General features: G+C 38.1%; 4 protein-coding genes across 4 annotated transcripts; 1 reads left to right on the forward strand and 3 right to left on the reverse strand.

The window, feature by feature from the left end:
- Nucleotides 1-6139: 6139 nt before the first annotated feature.
- Nucleotides 6140-7198, reverse strand: LOC108858519 (uncharacterized). Its single transcript, XM_056985785.1, has 3 exons — nt 6831-7198; nt 6495-6733; nt 6140-6375 (listed from the first exon to the last, which is right to left on the reverse strand). Exons 1-3 carry the CDS (start codon nt 7196-7198, stop codon nt 6140-6142), a joined length of 843 nt encoding a protein of 280 aa, XP_056841765.1.
- A 1121-nt stretch (nt 7199-8319) lies between these two features.
- On the reverse strand, nt 8320-12033 carry LOC108863247 (flavonol 7-O-rhamnosyltransferase-like). The gene is made up of 2 exons (XM_056986204.1): nt 11707-12033; nt 8320-11235 (listed from the first exon to the last, which is right to left on the reverse strand). The coding sequence occupies exon 2, from the start codon at nt 9794-9796 to the stop codon at nt 8501-8503; it is 1296 nt and encodes a 431-aa protein (XP_056842184.1). The 5' UTR covers nt 9797-11235; nt 11707-12033; the 3' UTR covers nt 8320-8500.
- Nucleotides 10675-11229, reverse strand: LOC130494937 (uncharacterized). Its single transcript, XM_056985786.1, has one exon. It carries the CDS (start codon nt 11227-11229, stop codon nt 10675-10677), a length of 555 nt encoding a protein of 184 aa, XP_056841766.1.
- Nucleotides 12034-14848: 2815 nt separating the features above from the next.
- Nucleotides 14849-17185, forward strand: LOC108839050 (uncharacterized protein At3g43530-like). The gene is made up of 3 exons (XM_056985787.1): nt 14849-15422; nt 15498-15659; nt 15743-17185. Exons 1-3 carry the CDS (start codon nt 14898-14900, stop codon nt 17183-17185), a joined length of 2130 nt encoding a protein of 709 aa, XP_056841767.1. The 5' UTR covers nt 14849-14897.
- Nucleotides 17186-18803: the final 1618 nt, after the last annotated feature.

Genomic DNA, 18803 nt, shown 5'->3' on the forward strand with positions numbered 1-18803 from the left:
CCTTGATGTCAAAGTGGAGGATGTTCTCCTTGCCCAAATGGAGGTCAATCTTCCCTTCCTTCACATTCACAATAGCTCCTGCTGTAGCTAAGAATGGCCTTCCAAGAATCAATGGGTCTTGAGCCTCCTCACCCATTTCAAGCACCACAAAATCTGTAGGTATCTCATACCTTCCAATCTTCACAGGGAGGTTCTCTAGAATGCCCACAGGGTACTTCACTGATCGATCAGCCAACACCAGAGAGAGCCTACACTTCTTGTATTGAGTGAAGCCAAGCTTCTTTGCCACAGACAAAGGCATCAAGCTGACACTAGCTCCCAAATCGCAGAGACATTTCTCAAATACCATAGGTCCAAGAGCACATGGGAGTGTGAAGCATCCTGGATCTTCTAGCTTCTCTGGAGCATCAAGCCTCTGAATGATGGCATTGCACTCATGACTCAGAACCATCATGCCCTCCATCTCCTTCTTCTTAGCAGCTACAACATCTTTCAGGAGTTTGCTGTATTGAGGAATCAGCATGAAAGCATCAATGATGGGCATTGTAACCTGAGCTTCACTCATCTGCTTCTCAAACAAAGCCTTGTACTTCTGTAGCAGCTGCTTCTTGAATCTACCCGGGAATGGAAGCTTTGGTTCATAGGGAGGGGGAACAGGAGAGCTCTCACTTGCTGGAGCAGCAGATTCACCATCTTTTGTTGTTTTCTTCTCTTCTCCAACCTTTCCTTTACCCTTGGCTTTCACAATCTTCTCCAAGATCTCAGCATCTGTCTTCTCATCAACAATGACCACTTCATCATCTAGGTTAATGGCCACCTCCTCACCTTGTTTCTCAGCATCCTTGGTGAGGGTTACATGAGTCAACTGCTTACCACTCCTAAGTGTGACAGCTTTTTTTCATTTAGTTTGCATTATTTGCACTTTTAGGAGAGTCTAGAGCATATAGGTTGCATTCATTTGCATTGGGAGCAATGATTTAAAATGCCTTGTAGAGAGCACTGTCTAGCCTCGTTAGTTCATGCGCCTCTCTTGAAAACCTTGTAAGTTTCGTGCCTTGAAAACTCTCCATGAAACTCAATCTCTTAAGCCAACTACAACCTTGAATGAACTGAATGAACTTAATTTCTTGCTCATGGTCCCTTGTGTGCTAAGTCATGGATATACACACTAGAGTTGTCACGCCTTTTATGCTGATCTTTTTGACAATCTCTAGTGGCAGTCCACTCCCTAAAACCCTCTCCTCCTTTTAAGCCTTCATTGATTGTTGAGTGAGGCCTTTTTTCGGAAAGTCTTGCATGTGCATAATCTTGAGAGTATTGGGAGCGACAATGCTCAGTCTTCATTCTTGCTAGATTGGATACACTATTGTCTAGCTATAGGTGGGGGGTGAGTGTTGTGAAGTTTGACTTGGGAATTTGAAGGTTGAAAGAAAATGATTGAACTCTTGTGCTTAATTGTCTCTTTGGGAATTGTATAAAACCTCTAGCTCAAGTTGTGAAAGTCTTGGCCCCCCCCAAAAAAAAAAAAAAAAAAGAAAACAACAAAAAAATAAAAAAAAAAATAAAAAAAAATATAAAGAAAGGGGGCTAGCAAAGTGTGAATGAGCTAAGAGGTTGTGTTTTAAGAGTTTAGATATTTCCCTTGATTGAAGAGTTTGTAGTTATGTTCTTGAAATTTTTGGGTGAGAGATGTGAGTGGGGTGTAACTTTGGGAATAATTGTGTCACTTGTATGTTTGAAAAAGGGTAGAACAATGAAGATTGAGCATTGTATGCATTAGTTGATCCCTTTCTTAGATATATTATGTGCAATGTCAAGGCTACTTGTTTTGAGAGTGAACCACCTTGAAGATAAAGAGTTTTGAACCCCTTGATCACTAGAACAAAAAACCTTCCCTTACCCAAATGACTTAGACCAATTGACCATTTGCATAGAGCTCACTTGTTGTATTGCTTAATGAATGTGAGAGTTGGCTGAACTGAATGTGTGAATGAATAATGTTGAGTTAAGATAGGCCTAGAGAAGCTAGAGGATAATAAAGAGAGTGTGCTTGCGCTGAATTCTTATGTTGAAGCGAGTGCTTGTGTGTTTCTCTTGGCTATGAGCTCCCACTTTCAAACCTCTTTCCCTATGAGTTCTAGAAAGTTCACTTGTGGACAAGTAAAGGACTAGTGTGGGAGAGTTGATATCTTGTGTATTTGCATCATTTTGATATTTGTTTTATTTTCTTTTTGATCATTAGAATCCATATAGTATGCATATAGGGTGCATTTGCATTGCATTTGTCCTTATCAGGTATTGGAGATGCTAGTTGGTGATTTGGAGACATTAGAGATGATTTTGGAGCAAAAGAGGATGATTTATGTTCAAGAATCTCACCACGGCTAAGTGTCCCAGCGGTCTCGCGCCCCAGCGGTCTCGTGTCCCCGTCCTCCATGCCGATGTGCATCGACAAAAGCTGGAGAAAATACGCAAGCTCACTCGGCCTGGTCCCGCGGTCTCCCTGCCCGCGCCACAGAAATGAAGCTCCCACAGCCTAAGTGTCCCAGCGGTCTGCGTGCCCCAGCGGCCTTGTGGCGCGTCATCCAGGCTGCTGCGGGTCTGAAGAGTGATATTTTACCATTTTGCCCCTCTACGTTTTACTTTTCAAAAACCTAATTTTAAGTGTTCTGTAAGCCAGGGAGGCTAATCTATCTTTTTTACACTTGGTAAACATCAAAAACTATTGGGGATTAAGTTTAGATCACATTCACACTTTCCACAGCTGCATTGCTTGGGTGTCATACAGTCGGAGATACCATCCCATATTTTTGTTAATCGTCCAAAGTACTCATCAATGGAGGACCCATTCTGTTTGCAATTTGCAAGAGTGTTCCGGAGTTGTTGAAGACGAGCTCCACTCTTGAGAGAGTAACGCTTTTTGATTGTATCCCATAGATCTTTAGCGATTTCTCGAGTTGATATAGAAGATCGGAGCTTTGGTTCGATGGTTTGTTTTATCCAACCTACGATGAGATGGTTATTTGCTATCCAATCTTCAAGGTAAGTTGAATCGGCTGCCGGTTTAGGAAGACTGCCGTCAAGAAATCCAAACTTCTTTCGTGAGCTTAATGCCATACGAAAGTTGATGGCCCATTCGTCATAGTTGGTTCCATTGAGAAGTGGTTGAGAGATGATGGCGCCTGGATTAACATTAGAGGATAAATCATGCGGCGTTATTGTTTTGTATTTGACGTCGCTTGCTGCAGAAGTAATCGCCATGCTTGATGATTAAGATGAAGTCTCTGTTTCGCGGTAAAACAGAGGTTTGAACTGGATGTGTTGTTCTACGATTTGTAGAGACAATAAGATGTCTGAAAGTTTTGAAGTTTTTGAGAAATCGGTTTTGAAGTTTTTATTTTTGTTCTTGCTCTGATACCATGACAAATCTTGTATAATATCAAAAGTAAGATGTCTTTTATTGATGAGAGAGCTTGGTTTATATACCCAGCTAAGTACAACTACAATAGGAAATTGATAAAGACAAACTAGAATAGGAAAATCTATGAAAACCTTATCTAAACATGATCTTGTATAATTCCTAAGTCATATAGGAATTATACTCCAATAGTTTACCGTGAAAAAAATGGAATGGTCATGTTTTTTTGTCTTCACCTATCGGGAAATTTGTGGCTTACTTATGGTCTCTTGGTTCCTAAGCTTGTAATGTATTCAGGTCTTGATGATGTGAACGCTTTCTTGTCGCAACTACCGGTCTCTTTCAGTTGCCGGTGAGTTTGGTGGGTTAGACCTCGTTTTCCAGTCCTTTTGAGGTTGGAGTGTGCAGGCTTTTATCGAGGCTAGTTTGGTCGCATGAAGTACGTCGCTGCCGTATCCGGAAGAGGGTGTGACCCTAGAGTGGATCTTGCCGGGGTATAAAGTCTGGGTTGGTTGGGTTCGAGAGGTGCTCTCGGTGTGTCGTTAGAGGTTGAGGTTATCGTTCGGTGGGCCGTGGGCGACAACGATAAATCTCGTTCACAAGCGCTTGGAGTTATTGTATTGTTGCAAGTTTGGTGTTCTAGTATCACTGTGAGTTCCATTTAATTTTCTTAAGTTAGTTGTGGAGTTCTATTTGGTCTTGTAAGAAGCCCCTGCGTGGGTTGAAGTTGCCTGTTCGTGGGCTCTTATTGCTGTAGTTTCAGCTGATGTATCAAACCTTGGTTTCTTCCTTTGAATAAATTTTATCAGACGGAAAAAAAAAGATGCATGGTAAGAGGAGAGAGAAAATTGGAGTAAACGAGTTTCTCTAGTCAATGCTAGAGTAAAAATTAGAGAGCTTTTTTCTTTATTTGTACAGTAAATGATTGAAAAGGTGAAACACTTTATTCTACCTGATTGGTAACATTTGGCTGAATCTGGAGTAAATTTAATTTTAGAGTAAATATTTACTCTATTAATACCATACAGTCATAGTGTAGAGTAAAGTTTTATTCAACTCAAACGAAATGGAAAATGTTTGGGCCAACGATATTATCTTCTCTTCAACTCAGTTTCACTTTTTCTTTTCCACCTTTTTACTCATCAAGCAACCAATCACACCCTCTGTATTTGTACTCTGTAATTTTCTCAACACAATTCAAGGAAATACAAAGGGTATGATTGAAAGCATTTATAGAGTAAAAGTGTGGGATAAAAAAGTGTAATTACTCTAAGAGTGTGATTGGTAGTCTCAAGAGTAACATGGAGTAAAAAAAGAAGTGGAAAAGGGATGAAAATAAAATGAAAGAAAAGAAGAGAGAGATAAAGAAAGTGGAATAAAATATTTTACTCTAGCAAAGATCAGAGTAAAAATGTGTGTGTACTTTTGCCTTTTAGAATAGTAAGTAGAGTAAATTGGTGGAAATGACATTCCACCTGATTGGCAAAATTTAAGTTGAAATGGGAGAGAGAAATGTTCTCGCTAAAATATTATCGCCAGAAAGACTATTCAATCAGACCCTAAATGAAAAAATAATATTTACTCGCAGTCTCGTTAGAAAATAATAATTGATATTTTGTCTTTTTTTTTTAGTTTGTGGTATTCTTTTCCCTCTTTCTTTTACTGGAAGAACGTAGTAACAAAAAAAACTCTAGTTATATTTAATTTAATCTTTTATTTTACTCTCAATTTGTCTATTTTTTTTTATTTGTCTTACGTCTAATTTACTCTGAATACTTCTACACTTGTTACTCTAAAATTTTACCAATCACACCCAAATATTTCCACTTTTCAGAGATCAATATCAACACTTTTAACAATATTGTTTGTCTATAAAGTCGTCGGAATACTGTTTGTCGATAAAGTCGTCGGAAACAATAGCAAAATTTGCGGAAGAGTAATGTACGGTCATGTGTCCTGTCTAATTTCTAATTTTTTAACAGATATATAGAGAATGATTAATTCCGGTCTTTTATCCAAGTTTTTTAACTCATAATTTGATATTTTTTTTACATTTTTCAGCTAAAAATGGTTCTTATATCTCTTATTTAAGAGATGGTTCTTATCTTTTCTTAGTTAAAATCTATGAAAAACTAAGAACGTCTTTTAGCCAAAGTTAAGAACCACATTTAAGAGATCGGGGTTAATCACGAACATTTCCATCTGAGAAACTTCAAAATACATGACTAAATGTAAAAATAATTATAATTTAAATATATTTTGACTATAATAAAATTTTAATAATTGTTGGAAAATAAGACCAGTAATATGTCATTAGATATCAAAGAGAGTTTGAAATCGGTTCTTAAAAAGAATGTATGCACATAACTCCTAACACCTTTTTTATATTTCTATCTAATTTTTATTTTTCTTAGTTGGTTTATATATTGGTTTAAAATTCTTTTTTTTTTGAAAGAATGTTAAATTGTGTTCCTCAAACAAAGCCTTTGTACAAAATATTTTTGCTACCCATGATTAAACATGAAAACTACACCAACTGAAAAAAGATAAGAAAGCTAATCAAACTCTAGTTGCAAACCAAAGTTGCAAAACATCTTCCATCCCTTTCACTCTCTTGGATATCAACAAACTCAGTTTATTTCTTACTCCCTTATCTGTTATCTTCTTTATCACCTCCACTGGCAACAACTTTTCCCCATGTTTAACTCTATTGCGTTCTCGTCAAACTCCATACATCACTGCTTGAAAAGCATAGCGAAGACAAAATAGCCTCTTACGATCCATACGTCTACCTTCCGCTATCAACTGCATAAGATCAGACCATGAACTCGTAAAAGAACTTCCCATAATCCCCATTGCAAGACTTCTCCAAATTTGAGCAGAGTAAGAACACTCGAAGAACAGATGATTTCTGTTTTCTCTCGCATTCTTACAAAGCACACAACCTTCATCAATTCCTGGATTCCAAACAACAATTCTATCCATTGTAGATAACCTGTTTAGATTTGCCAGCCACACCATAAACGCAAACTTAGGAGTAGCCTGTGGGAACCAAACTCCTTTAGCCCACACACACCTTTCCTTTTCTCCCCGAGTAAGCTTCCAAGTTTCTTCAGTCGAGAAAGAGTTTTTATACCCGATTCTCTTCTCCACAAACTCTCATCTTCCATTTCTACATTCAAGTTCTCTTTCATATAACACAGCTTCTCTTCAATACCATTCAAAATCTCAATTCGATGCCATCTTCGTCTACGAGGTTTGAATACTGCTTCTTCTACCGTAGCTTCTTTTCGTATACCCAAATCTATGAACCCTCTAGCACCCAGCAGATCAAATAAGACTCCATCATCACACCAACTATCAAACCAGAAGGAAGTGTGCTTCCCATTACCTATATCTTTTCCGGTAAAACCTTTTTGCTATCTCCCTAAGTTTGAGCATCTTTCTCCACATCCAGGAACCAGTTTGAGTCTTCACATTAACTTCCCAGAAGCTTTTCTTCTTCATCAGATTAGACTTCATCCATTTACTCCATAAAGACTTCCCCATTAGTAATCTCCATACCAACTTCAGCCCACAGACCAAGTTAACTTCTTTAAGAGCTCGAATTCCCAAGCCCCCTTCTTCTTTCTGTTTGCATACTTCACTCCATGCAACTTTCGCACCAGTTGGTCTGAGAACCGGACCAGTCCAAAGAAAAGCTGCACATAACTGTTCCACTTCCTTCATACATTTACTTGGCAAACGAAAAGCTGCAGACCAGAAGTTGACTATGCTCATAATCACTGCTTTTATCAGTTGCAATCTACCTGCATATGATAAAAACCTGCTTGTCCAAGTATTCATTATGCAACGGATTTTCTCCACCAACGGTTTAAAATTCTATCTAGGCCTCAATCTTTGGCCATGTTCTAGGGTCTATAGAAGTGCTTTCAACCCAAAACTAAAATGTAGCCAAGAAATTTTTTTGTGTCCCCAATTATATTTGTTTCTAGATCCGCCTTTGGTCGAAAATGCTTTTTTTCCTACCCAATTTACGATGCACCAATCAATTATTGTCAAGTTTTATTATGTATTTTTAAAAAAATACACCCAACCAATAGAATTTCGTTATTTCATATTCTGTATCTTTTAAAAAAGGAAACAAAATATTTTCAAGTTTTATTATGTTTTTTAAAATGAAAAATAAATAAAAAATAATAGTAGTCACAAAAAAAGATTTTATATTTAAAATACCGTCAATAAAACACTAAACCCTAAATAATAAACCCTAAATTCATGGTAAATCATTGGATAAATTCTAAATCTTTGCATTTTTAAAAAATATTTTTAAAACAGTTCGCAAAATACTAAACCCTAAATACTAAACCCTAAACCCTTGGATAAATCATAAATCCTAAGATTTAGAATTTATCCAAGTGTTTTGGATTTACCAAGAGTTTAAGGTTTATCAAAGGGTTTAGAGTTTATCAAAGGATTTAAGATTTAGGATTTTGGGTTTAGTGTTTGGCTGACGGTATTTAAAATATATTTTTTAAACGTGTTTTTGTTTGCAATTAATATTATATTTTTGATAATTTTTATTTTTTAGTTTAAAAATATAATATAATTTGACAATATTTTATTTATTTTTTAAAATATATTGAATAGGAGTGAACCCAATAATTTCTCATTATTGGTTGTTGTTTTTTTTTTGGTTGACTGAAAAAAAATTATTGGTCGTCGGAAATTTATCTACGAACATGAGCTCCGACGACTTTACAATATCTTTTGCTGTTGGCATGGAGACTTTTCTCGCAATGAGATTGTCAACCTAACCCCGTCGGCAACTATTGAACCGTGATTACCAAACCGTAGATATTATATATTTATATCGAATGCACAAACCAACAAAACGCACATTAATCGTCAACAGAAAAAAAATTAAATAATTAATTGGAAAATACAAGAACATATTTCTTACCCCATATGTTTACTCTTCTGTTAAGAGAAACACTTCTTAAAATAAATAACTGGAAAAAAACAACAGTTTTATTACACTAGCTTATTTGTCCGTAATTTTTTTAAAAAAGTAACAGAATATCACACACACATCTCTGCAACAAGATCGTCCAAGCAGTTGTACGAGCTTCCACCTTCTTTAATGGCCTCCATACCTTTCTCCCTGAGCTTCATCAACCTAACCCTCTCCGGAAAATCATCTTTCACTGAATCTGCTAAAACCCCAGCGAGTTTTCCCGAGTCCGGAACCGAATCTTTGTTCTCTCCAACTCGCACCGCAACTCCTAGGTCATCAACGAGCAGCTTCGCATTTTTGAAATGGTCTGCTTGCATCGGCCATGCAAGCATAACAACTCCTCCGACCATTCCTTCTAGAGCCGAACCCCAACCCAAATGGGTCAGATACGATCCAACGGCTCTATGCTCAAGAATCATCGTTTGTGGGGCCCATCCTCTTATTACCAAACCTTTGTCCTTAACTCTCTCCTCAAACCCTTCCGGAATCACATCAACATCATCACCGGAGTTATCTCCAGAGTTTACTTTCTTAGCTGCGTCCCTCACGGCCCATATGAAACGCACACCGCTCGTCTCCAAGGCCGCCGCAAGAGCCGCCGTTTGCTCCACCGTCAGTCGGATCTGGCTACCGAAAGCGATGTAAACAACTGAGTTATCCTCGCTGCACGTTTCCAACCAAGCCAAGACTTTCTCCGGCGGGAGGGAGCTCTGTCCGCCGCGGTCAGCGCCGGCTTTAACGGCGAGTAACGGTCCGACGGTCCAAATGCGGTGGTGAGTCAGGTGTTTGGTTTTAACACACTCTACGAACTCAGGCTCGAGTTCGTAGAAAGTGTTGACGACGAGACCGTAGCTTGCCGTCGTGGCAGTCTCGAGCTCGTCGAAGAAGCCTCTATCTTCCTCACTCCATAGGAGGGAGATCGTATGAGCATTGATGGGTAAGAAATAAATAGCCTTTAAAGAGAAAGCGTCAGCTACTTTGTTAATCCAAGGGCTGAGAAAAGCGCCTCCGAGGATAACGTCGGGAAGATCCGACGGTGGCTGACGGTTCAGGAAGTCAACGAGAGGGTCGTGGAGACCAAAGAGAGCTTCGAGCATGTGAGGTAAAGCTTGTAGAGGAAGTTGCTGGAGTGTCTCGACGCCTGGAGGAATAGAAGGGTGAGAAGGAAAAGGAAGGATTAGTGTTTTGAAATGTTCCGGCGAGTGAAGAGAACGGAGGGGCTCGAGATAAGGAGAGCTTTTAGGTGTGACGAGGACGGTGACTGTGGCTCCACGGAGGAGAAGCTGATGAGTAAGGTCGAGATGTGGAAGCATGTGACCGGACTGTGGAAACGGTACCACGAGAACGTGTGGCTTCTTCATTCTTTTTATTGTTTTTATTATCACTTTTATCTTTTTGTAGTTTGTAAATTGTATAACGAAGATGGACAAATGGATCTCTATTATATACAACGAAATAATTTTTGTTATATAACACCTCAACCACTCGTTAGACCAACTACACTGTGCAAGAACACGAGTTGGTATTTCTACCACACAATATTTTATTAATATGTTTTTTGCTTTTAAGAGAAACCAACTAATATTTAGAAATTTTTTTGATCAAAAAAAAATAGATCTTTTATCTTCAATTTTTTTTTTGTCATCATCTTTTATCTTCATTTTAAATTTTGTTACTGGTGACTAGTATCCAATTCGCACATTTTTTTGTATTATTCAAGTTTTGCGTTAAAACATTTACTTTTTAGTATTGTACAGTTTGATTTTAAATGATGTGTGAATTGTTACTTATCTGGTTGTTCTTTATTTTATCTTGTTGTGAATAAAGCGAGATACTGATTTTGTTCTTCTTATTTATATGTATAAGTTGATCGATAGAGAGATAGAGAATTAACCTTTTTATTCTGATCACTTTCGTATGTACCTTACAAATGAGGTTAGGGGGCTATTTATAGCAAGAAGAAACACATACAATAATAATAAGATAAGTCGGTGGTGGATTCATCACCAAGCTACGTGATGGTGTGGCAACAAGCCACGTGCCTTGGTCTTGATAGATAATCATCAAATTAAAGGATAAGTCTTATCCTTAACACTCCCCCTTGATTATCTATCTTGTATTACGTAGTGTCTCGTTAAAAACCTAGTCATGGAAAAACCCAATGGGATAAAAACCATGAGAAGGGAAAAAGAGTACACTGACGTAATCTCCCCTGAAAATAATGGACATAGCTCTTTCCTCATAGGTCACGCAAACGCCGCATCCCGATACCATTAACGTGCTTTCGGAATGTTGTAGTCGGAAGAGCTTTGGTGAACAAGTCGGCCGGATTGTCGCATGACCGTACATATTCGATGTCCACTTCTTTATTTTTCTCGATCATATCATAATCACTTATTTTCTCTCCACATAACATCATCCTTGAAGTAATTCCGAACATAGCGGAATTAAACTCACTTACACTTTTGTAGTCCTGGAACCGGAGATGGATCCACTCGTGTTTGGCTTTTGGTAAGATCACATACTTCTGGTGATCAAACCTCTCTTTAAGAGATTGCCAGAGGTCTCCAGGATCCTCTTTCGTAATATATTCATCTTTTAAACCATCATGTATGTGGTGTCGTAAAAATATCATGGCTTTAGCCTTTTTCTCATCCGACACCGTTTTAGTATTATCGATGATTTCCAAAAGCCCGCTACCTCTTAGGTGCATTCTTGCACCTACTGCCCAGGTCATATAATTATTTCCCGTAATATCCAGGGCATTAATTTCGAGCTTTGTCAAATTCGACATGATTTACTGTATCATAGAATAATAATATAATATAGACGAGAATAAATGCATAATTTAAATGCAGAAATTAAAAGCATAAAGTAAAAGCAAAAAAATAAATTGCGTAAACTTAAATTACAGAAATTTAAATAGCATAAATAAAATTGGGGGTCCAGCCCACCATATGATCCAGGAGTCTTAGACTTCCATATTTGATCATTTTGAAAGGTTCGAGGCGACATAGTTGGCCATATTAACCTTTTCTTTTAATCAAGGTTCGAGGAGGCTTAGCCTTCCATTTTTGACCTTTTATTCACGGAGGTAAAACCTACCACGTGTTTCTCTGATCGTGAAGGCCTAGCCTATCTTAACGATCAGCCGGGGAAGGCAACGCCTATCATCCCGGAAAATAAACGGAGAAGGCCTAGCCTCTCACTCCGGAATAAATAAAAATTTAAATAAATTAAATATATTTAAAGACATAAATTTAAACATCACCTCGCTTGTTTGGTCTAAGAACGGTCGGTATAAGAGAGCTCGTCGTGCTGATAACGTGTTGTGAATAAAGCGAGATACTGATTTTGTTCTTCTTATTTATATGTATAAGTTGATCGATAGAGAGATAGAGAATTAACCTTTTTATTCTGATCACTTTCGTATGTACCTTACAAATGAGGTTAGGGGGCTATTTATAGCAAGAAGAAACACATACAATAATAATAAGATAAGTCGGTGGTGGATTCATCACCAAGCTACGTGATGGTGTGGCAACAAGCCACGTGCCTTGGTCTTGATAGATAATCATCAAATTAAAGGATAAGTCTTATCCTTAACATATCTGTATTTTTCGTTAAAATTGTTTGTTGTTATGAATTTTAGTATAAGTCTAGTTGCAGTTGACTAAATTTTCTAATATCATAGTTGTGATATTTGAATAAGGGTTTGTTTTTGTTTTTTGTTTTGGCTATGTTTTTTTTTTTGTCATCAAACATACAGACTCATATTGACTCTGTACACCAAACTGGTAGCTCGGTATCTATGTGAATGACAAAAGACGATTGTTGTCTGGCACTGCGTGCTAAACGATCCGCCCTTGAATTTGCCGTCCTTGGTACATAGATGAGCTGTGAGCTATGAAAACTACTTTGTAAGCTTCTGATATCCTCCAGATAACTTGCGAACGCCGGCCACTCTTCTGGTTCCGAAACCATCTTCACCAACTGAGAACAATCCGTTGCAAATGTAACCTGAAACTGACGTAAATTCTTCATACATTCCATTGCCCAAATCAATGCTTCCACCTCCGAGTGAAGGGGAGATATACTTGCCCGAACATTTCGTGCCCCCATTAATCCCTCATATCCTTCCAGAATACTGTACCATCCTTGTCCCGAGAAAAAGTCTTTATCCTTCCACGAACCATCTGTGAAGCACCATCTCCCTGAAATTGAAGGAGGCTGATATGCTTGCGGTGGTATAGTGTGTCGGATAGTCAACTCTTGGGTCGCAGCCCACATAGTAGCCTCCGTTTCAGCCAGCTTTAGTGTATCCATGGCATCAACATCCAGATTATTAAAGACCTTACTGTTCCTTGCTTTCCAAATATACCATAGGATCCATGCAAATTGATGATCAGTCATCTTGGGTAAAACTCTCCAGAATAAATGATCCATGTTATTATACAATGATTCCGAGGGGAAAACATGTGGATGTGTTGGTATAGTTGATAATGCCCATATTTGCCGTGCTGGAGGACATTCAAAAAATACATGATTCAAAGATTCCTCTGTACTCCCACATCTGTCACAAATAGTGTCCCCTTGCATTCCTCGGTCTTTTAAATTCTTTTGGCTATGTAGAATTTTAATTTGTTTACTTTATTTGAGTCATTTAATTTTAGTTCTAAATGTGATTATTTGCTGGATTATTTTATATTGCATTTCAGTTTGGATTATGTACTTTTCATTTTCATACCATTAGTAGAATATTTATGATTGAGTTTCTTTTGAATTCAATATGTAACTTTCGTTTTTTTTTCATTTTTGAGTACAGTAATTTTACGTAGGTGGAAAACTAAATGTTACAAAAGAGGTGGGAAATTAAATTTGTTTTGCTGTCGTTTAGAAGTAGATTCTTGCATCGAATAGATTCTGGTTTGATGCTTTCGCAGTTTGGTTGTACGATATATAAGAAAACTAAGTGGTTTGTTTTTCTTTTTTAAAAATTTGATGATATGAAAAATAGTTCTCGTAAATTAATTTATACAAGGTGGTAAAATATGGATGCTATATAAATGCATCTGTGTTGCTCAAAAAAAAAATATAAATGCATCTGAAATAAATTATTAGTAAAACGTATATTTATTTCTCTGTACGACTCCATTTGAAAGCCCATCCATAAACTGTATGTTAAAATTAAAAAGTTGGTTATGGACTTGACCATGTTGAGAGGATTGACTATGTTAGAGAATATATGTGGACTTTAACTCGACATGCCCCATACCCCTCAATAAAATCTTCCAATCTCCCCATATTTTAATATTAATTTTTTTTAAATGAAAAAAGTGGCTAATTACGAACTACCCCTCTATTAATTTCGGTATTTACTTAACCCAACCTAAAGATCCGACCCACCCTAAGCTAACCCAAAAACCCGACCCACCCTAAACCTAAACGATGTCGTTATGCTAATTTCTAATCTCCTCCTCCTCTAACTTCTCTCATTTTCTCCGATCTAACTTCTCTCTCGACTCTCTCTCGAAACCCTAAAGGGAGATTATGATCGATTGAATCTGTTTCTTGTTCTCCTGGATCTAAACCGAGAATCCATCAAACGTCCAACTCTCTCTCTCATTTCTCGTGTCTCAACTCTCTCTTTGCGATTTAAAACCCTCTGAAACCTAAGTCGAGAAGCGCTTTGTTTCTTCTTCCTTCCTCGTCGAAATTAACTCGAGAAGTCTTCGTTCCTTGTGGTAAGTCATTAGTTTGTTGTTCTATTGTGTTGAGTTGTGTTGTTGTTTTGCGGATTGAGTTGATAAAATTGATTTTCGAAGTTCAGTTGTGTTGTTGTTTTGCGGATTGGTTTGTGTTGTTTTGCGGATTGAGTTAATAAAATTGATTTTGCGGATTGAATTGATCAAATTGTTGTTGATAAAATTGATTTCCGAAGATGAATTGTGTTGTTGATGAGACCACTTAATTGATGTTGTTTGTTGTAATGTCTTGTACAGGGAAGTTATGAAGGGAAATCAAAGGCAAGTCTCCAATGAAAGGCGTCGTCAGTCTCTTAGAATCAGAAAACCTCCGGTCTCAAATGCAAAAAAGGGAGTAGCGCAGAAGAAAAATAAGAAGAAGAGTACACCAGTGAGAGAACCGAGTATACACTCGCTCTCAGTTTCATCTGGGTCTGAAAGTGAAGACATGTCTGCTCCATCGTTTGAGGTAAATATATTTTGTAATCATTGCCATTGTTAGTAATTAATAGTACTAACATGTATATATGTATTTTAATTGCAGGAAATGCAACCAATGCAACCCCTTGAGTTCTACTTCAAAAGCAGTGAGTTCGCTCAGACTTGCAAGATACAAACAAAGTGCTTTGTGACCAAGACAGTAGAAAAGATCAAGAAGAAGCTTAAGCCTGAGGCTGAATGGTTCAGAAGTCATCCTCAATTTCGACATTTCTTCCACATGCCAGATGAACCAAACCTGAAGCTCCAAGGGATGTGGATGCTACTCCTGCGCACAATTTGTACTCCAGAAGATGATGTTGCATGGTTTGCGGTTAATGGTGTACCCATCCGCTATTCTATGAGGGAGCATGCCCTCATCTCTGGCTTAGACTGCAGGGAGTATCCGAGGAACTATGAGAAGCTCGGGAGTCATAAGTTTGTGGATTATTACTTCCATGACGTAACTAAGATCACCATCAGTGATGTGGAGCAGAAGATGTTGTCTATGGCGCCGTGTCCAGATAGATTGAAGATGACAGTCTTGTATTTCCTTGGTCGGGTTATCAGAGGGAAGCCAAACGATACAAGACCTTTAGACTCCTTCATATTAAGGATAGTGGAGGATTTGGACGCTTGCATATCATTTCCATGGGGCCGTCTTACATTTGAGGATGCAATAAAGGAGATTAAGCATGTGATGAACCATCTGAAAGGTGAAGTGAATGAGACATGCGGCTTTCCTGGTTTCATAATCCCTTTAGAGGTAAATCATGTAGTTTTGTGAATTTTTTATTGTTATATAATTGAATATCTTACACTGTGACATTGGATATACTAGGTTCTTGCTTTCGAGTGTATTCCTGCTCTTGGGAAAAAGTTCAGAATCACTCCAGAGAACCCTAGTGAAGACTGTCCAAGGATGTGCAAGAGCCGGTTTATAAAAACCAGTCTGAGGGGTTATCCTTTGGAAGACATATATGATGCGCTTGGAGAAACAAAGGTACATGTATGCATTTATAGACTTATAGTAGAAGCTAGTAGAACAAAAAAAATTAACTGCTGTTATTTATTGTTTATTTTCAGGATATTAATAGTGTGCTGGTTCCAATTTTGGGTGAGGAAATTATGCTGGCTCGTATCATTGATGAGGAGCGAGACTATGACCGTCAAGGCAGCCAAAGTGATACATGGAACTACTGGTTAAATGTGAAGCAGAAGACTATTTGGTGGGAAGAGTTGTATGAGTTAGATCAAGCTGCACGAGTGTTTCCAAAAAAGAAAGACAAAGCAAAGGTGGAGTTGGCAGAAGGATCATCCTCTCAAACCGATTTAGATTCGATCTTGAAAGGTCTGGAAGGGAGGCTAGTGGAGTTCATGGGAACAGCATTTGCCAGTCTTAACTTTACGGTGGAGGCAAAGCTGGAGTCCATTGACTCGAGGATGAGTAAAATGGAAGAAAGGCTAACTTCTATTGAGAGTAAGCTAAGTGAAGAGAAGAATCATGGTGAAGACATGGATTTTCGACAGTGGGATCATGGGAATTATGGGGATTATGGCACAACAGCGAAGGATAAGGGAGACAAGGAAGAAGCTGGGAAAAGCGGTGAGGGTGAAGAAGAAGCTGAAAAAAGCGAGGGTGAGGGTAATAAAGACAAGGAAAACAGTGAGGCTGATGAGGAAAACGGTGATGAGCAAGAACAAGTGCTGAACCGAATGAAGGATGATGAACTGTGGAGGAGTTTGATGGAGGATCGAGAAGAGGTTGGAGGAAAAGTGATGGAGGATCAAGAAGAGGTTGAAACCAGTGAGGAAGTAATTGAGAACAGTCAAGAAGAGCCTATGGTTGAGGCAGAGATCAGTGAGCCTCGGGTTGCGGCAGAGATCAGTGAGGCTCGGGTTGCAGCAGAGATCAATGAGCCTCGGGTTGCGGCAGAGATCAGTGAGGCTCGGGTTGCAGCAGAGATCAGTGAGCCTCGGGTTGCGGCAGAGATCAGTGAAGCTCGGGTTGAGTCTCCGATCAAAGAGCCTCATTTTGGATCTCCGATCAAACAGCCTCATTTTGAGTCTCCGATCAAAGAGCTTCGGGTTGAGGCACATCAAACTCCAACAACACCTTCTGGTGGTAGGACTAAGGCAATGGCTGCAAGGAGAGTAGTTAATTCTCCAATAACCACTTGGGCAGCAGTGATGGAAGCCCGAAAAGCTGTGGAAGCAGAGGAAAAAACTAGTGAGAAAATTGTGGAAGAAGAGACTGAAGAGGCTGAGAAAGTTGTGGAAGAAGAGACTGAGGAACAGACAGGAGAAGTTGAGGAACAGACACGAGAAATTGAGGAATATACCGAGGAAGAAAAGCAAAGGTGGGTCATGGTCGCTTGCAATGCCTGTGAAGATGGTACCAATGAGGAGAGGACGGATGGGAATAAGGAAGCTAGGAGGCCTGGGATCAGACATAGATGCAAGGAGAAGACAATAGCGTATGGAAAAGAGAAAAAGACTGAACCATCAAAGTGGGAAGAGAAAGACTGAACCATCAAAGTGGGTGCAGACTCCTTTCACGGCAGGGAAAAAGCATAAAACAAAGGTTTAGGCTTAAGAGAAGGCTTATGTATTTAGGATGTTAATTTAAGTATTTTGAATGTTGGTATGTTTAAAACTTGTAATGCTTTTGGATGTTTAAAACTTGTAATGCTTTTGGTTGTTGATTTGTTGTAAAAGACAGGTTTGGATGTTTAAATTTACAGGTGTTACTATGCCCAAAAATGAGTAAGTTGGATAACTGGATTTACTGGGTTTACTAAGAACAATGGAAAATACATGTAAAATACCAAAATATATATAATATTTAAAAAATAAACACATGTAAAATGCCAAATATATATAATATTTTAAAAATAAACACATGTAAAATGCCAAAATATATATAATATTTAAAAAAATAAACACATGCTAAACGTGCAGCCGCCATATAAATATTTAGTATTATATTTAACACTTAGTAATACATGGTAATCTTCAAGGTGTTAGTAATACTGCTATCCACATAGTAATATTTTGGCAATTTTTACGTTTTTCTAGTTAAACAATCACTAAATAGAATGTTTCGTAGTAAAACCATTACTTTTATACCATAGGTATCGTAAACTAAGACATTTACATAAAAAGTTTACCAGAAATACGTATTTTGTTTCATGTTGCTTACTATACTTGAACCATTCACACACTACCATTGAAAGTTAAAGAAGTTTTTTGGAAAACTGAAAACAAGCTTTTCTTTAACTATTGAAAACAAGCATAAAAATAGTCTAAATCTACGTAGTTATTATATACATAGTTTACGCATTGAAAATAATCACCAAAATTGTCTAATTTTACATCATAAACTATAATACATATAATGGTTTAAATAACAAATAATAATACCAGTAAATCTTAGTAATTCAAATAATGCATAATAATACCAGTAATTCGTAGTAGTTCAAATAACACATAATAATACCAGTAAATCCTAGTAGTTCAAATAATACATAATAATACCAGTACATCCTAGTAGTCCAAATAACACATAATAAAATAATCAAACACCTGAACTGGAACCACTTCCACATTCAAAATACGCTGCAAGACCTTCTCCTCTGGCTCTACCCGTGCCTCTGGCTCTCCCTCTGCCACTCCCTCTACCACCTCCCCTGCCTCTTTTTCCTCTTCCACGAGATTCTCCTACAGATGGAAACCTTGTTTGTTGTGGTTTTCCTTTCTTGACTTCAAAATCCGGAGGAAGTATTTTCTTTGCTCTAACTTCTTCTGGTACAACCCAATCAGACATATGAGGAACATGATATATTGTCCTGTGATAAGCCAAAGCCCATTGCTCTACCAAATAGTACTTAGAGCAATACTCAGATAGATGGAGTTCCTTTCCTGCCTTACCAGTCATGAATGTGGCAGCCGCTACTGCATGCACACATGGGTATTTGTCTTTATCAAATTGCTCACATCTGCAAGTGTACCTAGCCATATCGACTGTATAAACCTTCCCGTCAGCACCATGCACACTGTACTCAAGAAAGAAGCTGTTTAACTCATCAACCGTGAGAAACCCTGCTTGAACACATCTTATAGACATTACGTCTTCCACAATAGGCAC

This window comes from Raphanus sativus, chromosome 5 (assembly GCF_000801105.2).
Source record: "Raphanus sativus cultivar WK10039 chromosome 5, ASM80110v3, whole genome shotgun sequence".
NCBI classification, from domain to species: domain Eukaryota; kingdom Viridiplantae; phylum Streptophyta; class Magnoliopsida; order Brassicales; family Brassicaceae; genus Raphanus; species Raphanus sativus.

Excerpts from the sequence above, each read along its gene's own strand:
- LOC108858519 (XM_056985785.1), bottom strand. The coding sequence starts at position 7,198 with ATGAGCATAGTCAACTTCTGGTCTGCAGCTTTTCGTTTGCCAAGTAAA. Across the intron at positions 6,734-6,830 it reads CTTAGGGAGATAGCAAAAAG|AGGGTTCATAGATTTGGGTA; the intron begins GTTTTACCGGAA and ends GCTGGGTGCTAG. Across the intron at positions 6,376-6,494 it reads ACTCGGGGAGAAAAGGAAAG|GAATTGATGAAGGTTGTGTG; the intron begins GTGTGTGTGGGC and ends TTTGGAATCCAG.
- LOC108863247 (XM_056986204.1), bottom strand. The coding sequence starts at position 9,796 with ATGAAGAAGCCACACGTTCTCGTGGTACCGTTTCCACAGTCCGGTCAC.
- LOC108839050 (XM_056985787.1), top strand. The coding sequence starts at position 14,898 with ATGCCAGATGAACCAAACCTGAAGCTCCAAGGGATGTGGATGCTACTC. Across the intron at positions 15,423-15,497 it reads GTTTCATAATCCCTTTAGAG|GTTCTTGCTTTCGAGTGTAT; the intron begins GTAAATCATGTA and ends TGGATATACTAG. Across the intron at positions 15,660-15,742 it reads ATGCGCTTGGAGAAACAAAG|GATATTAATAGTGTGCTGGT; the intron begins GTACATGTATGC and ends GTTTATTTTCAG.
- LOC130494937 (XM_056985786.1), bottom strand. The coding sequence starts at position 11,229 with ATGTCGAATTTGACAAAGCTCGAAATTAATGCCCTGGATATTACGGGA.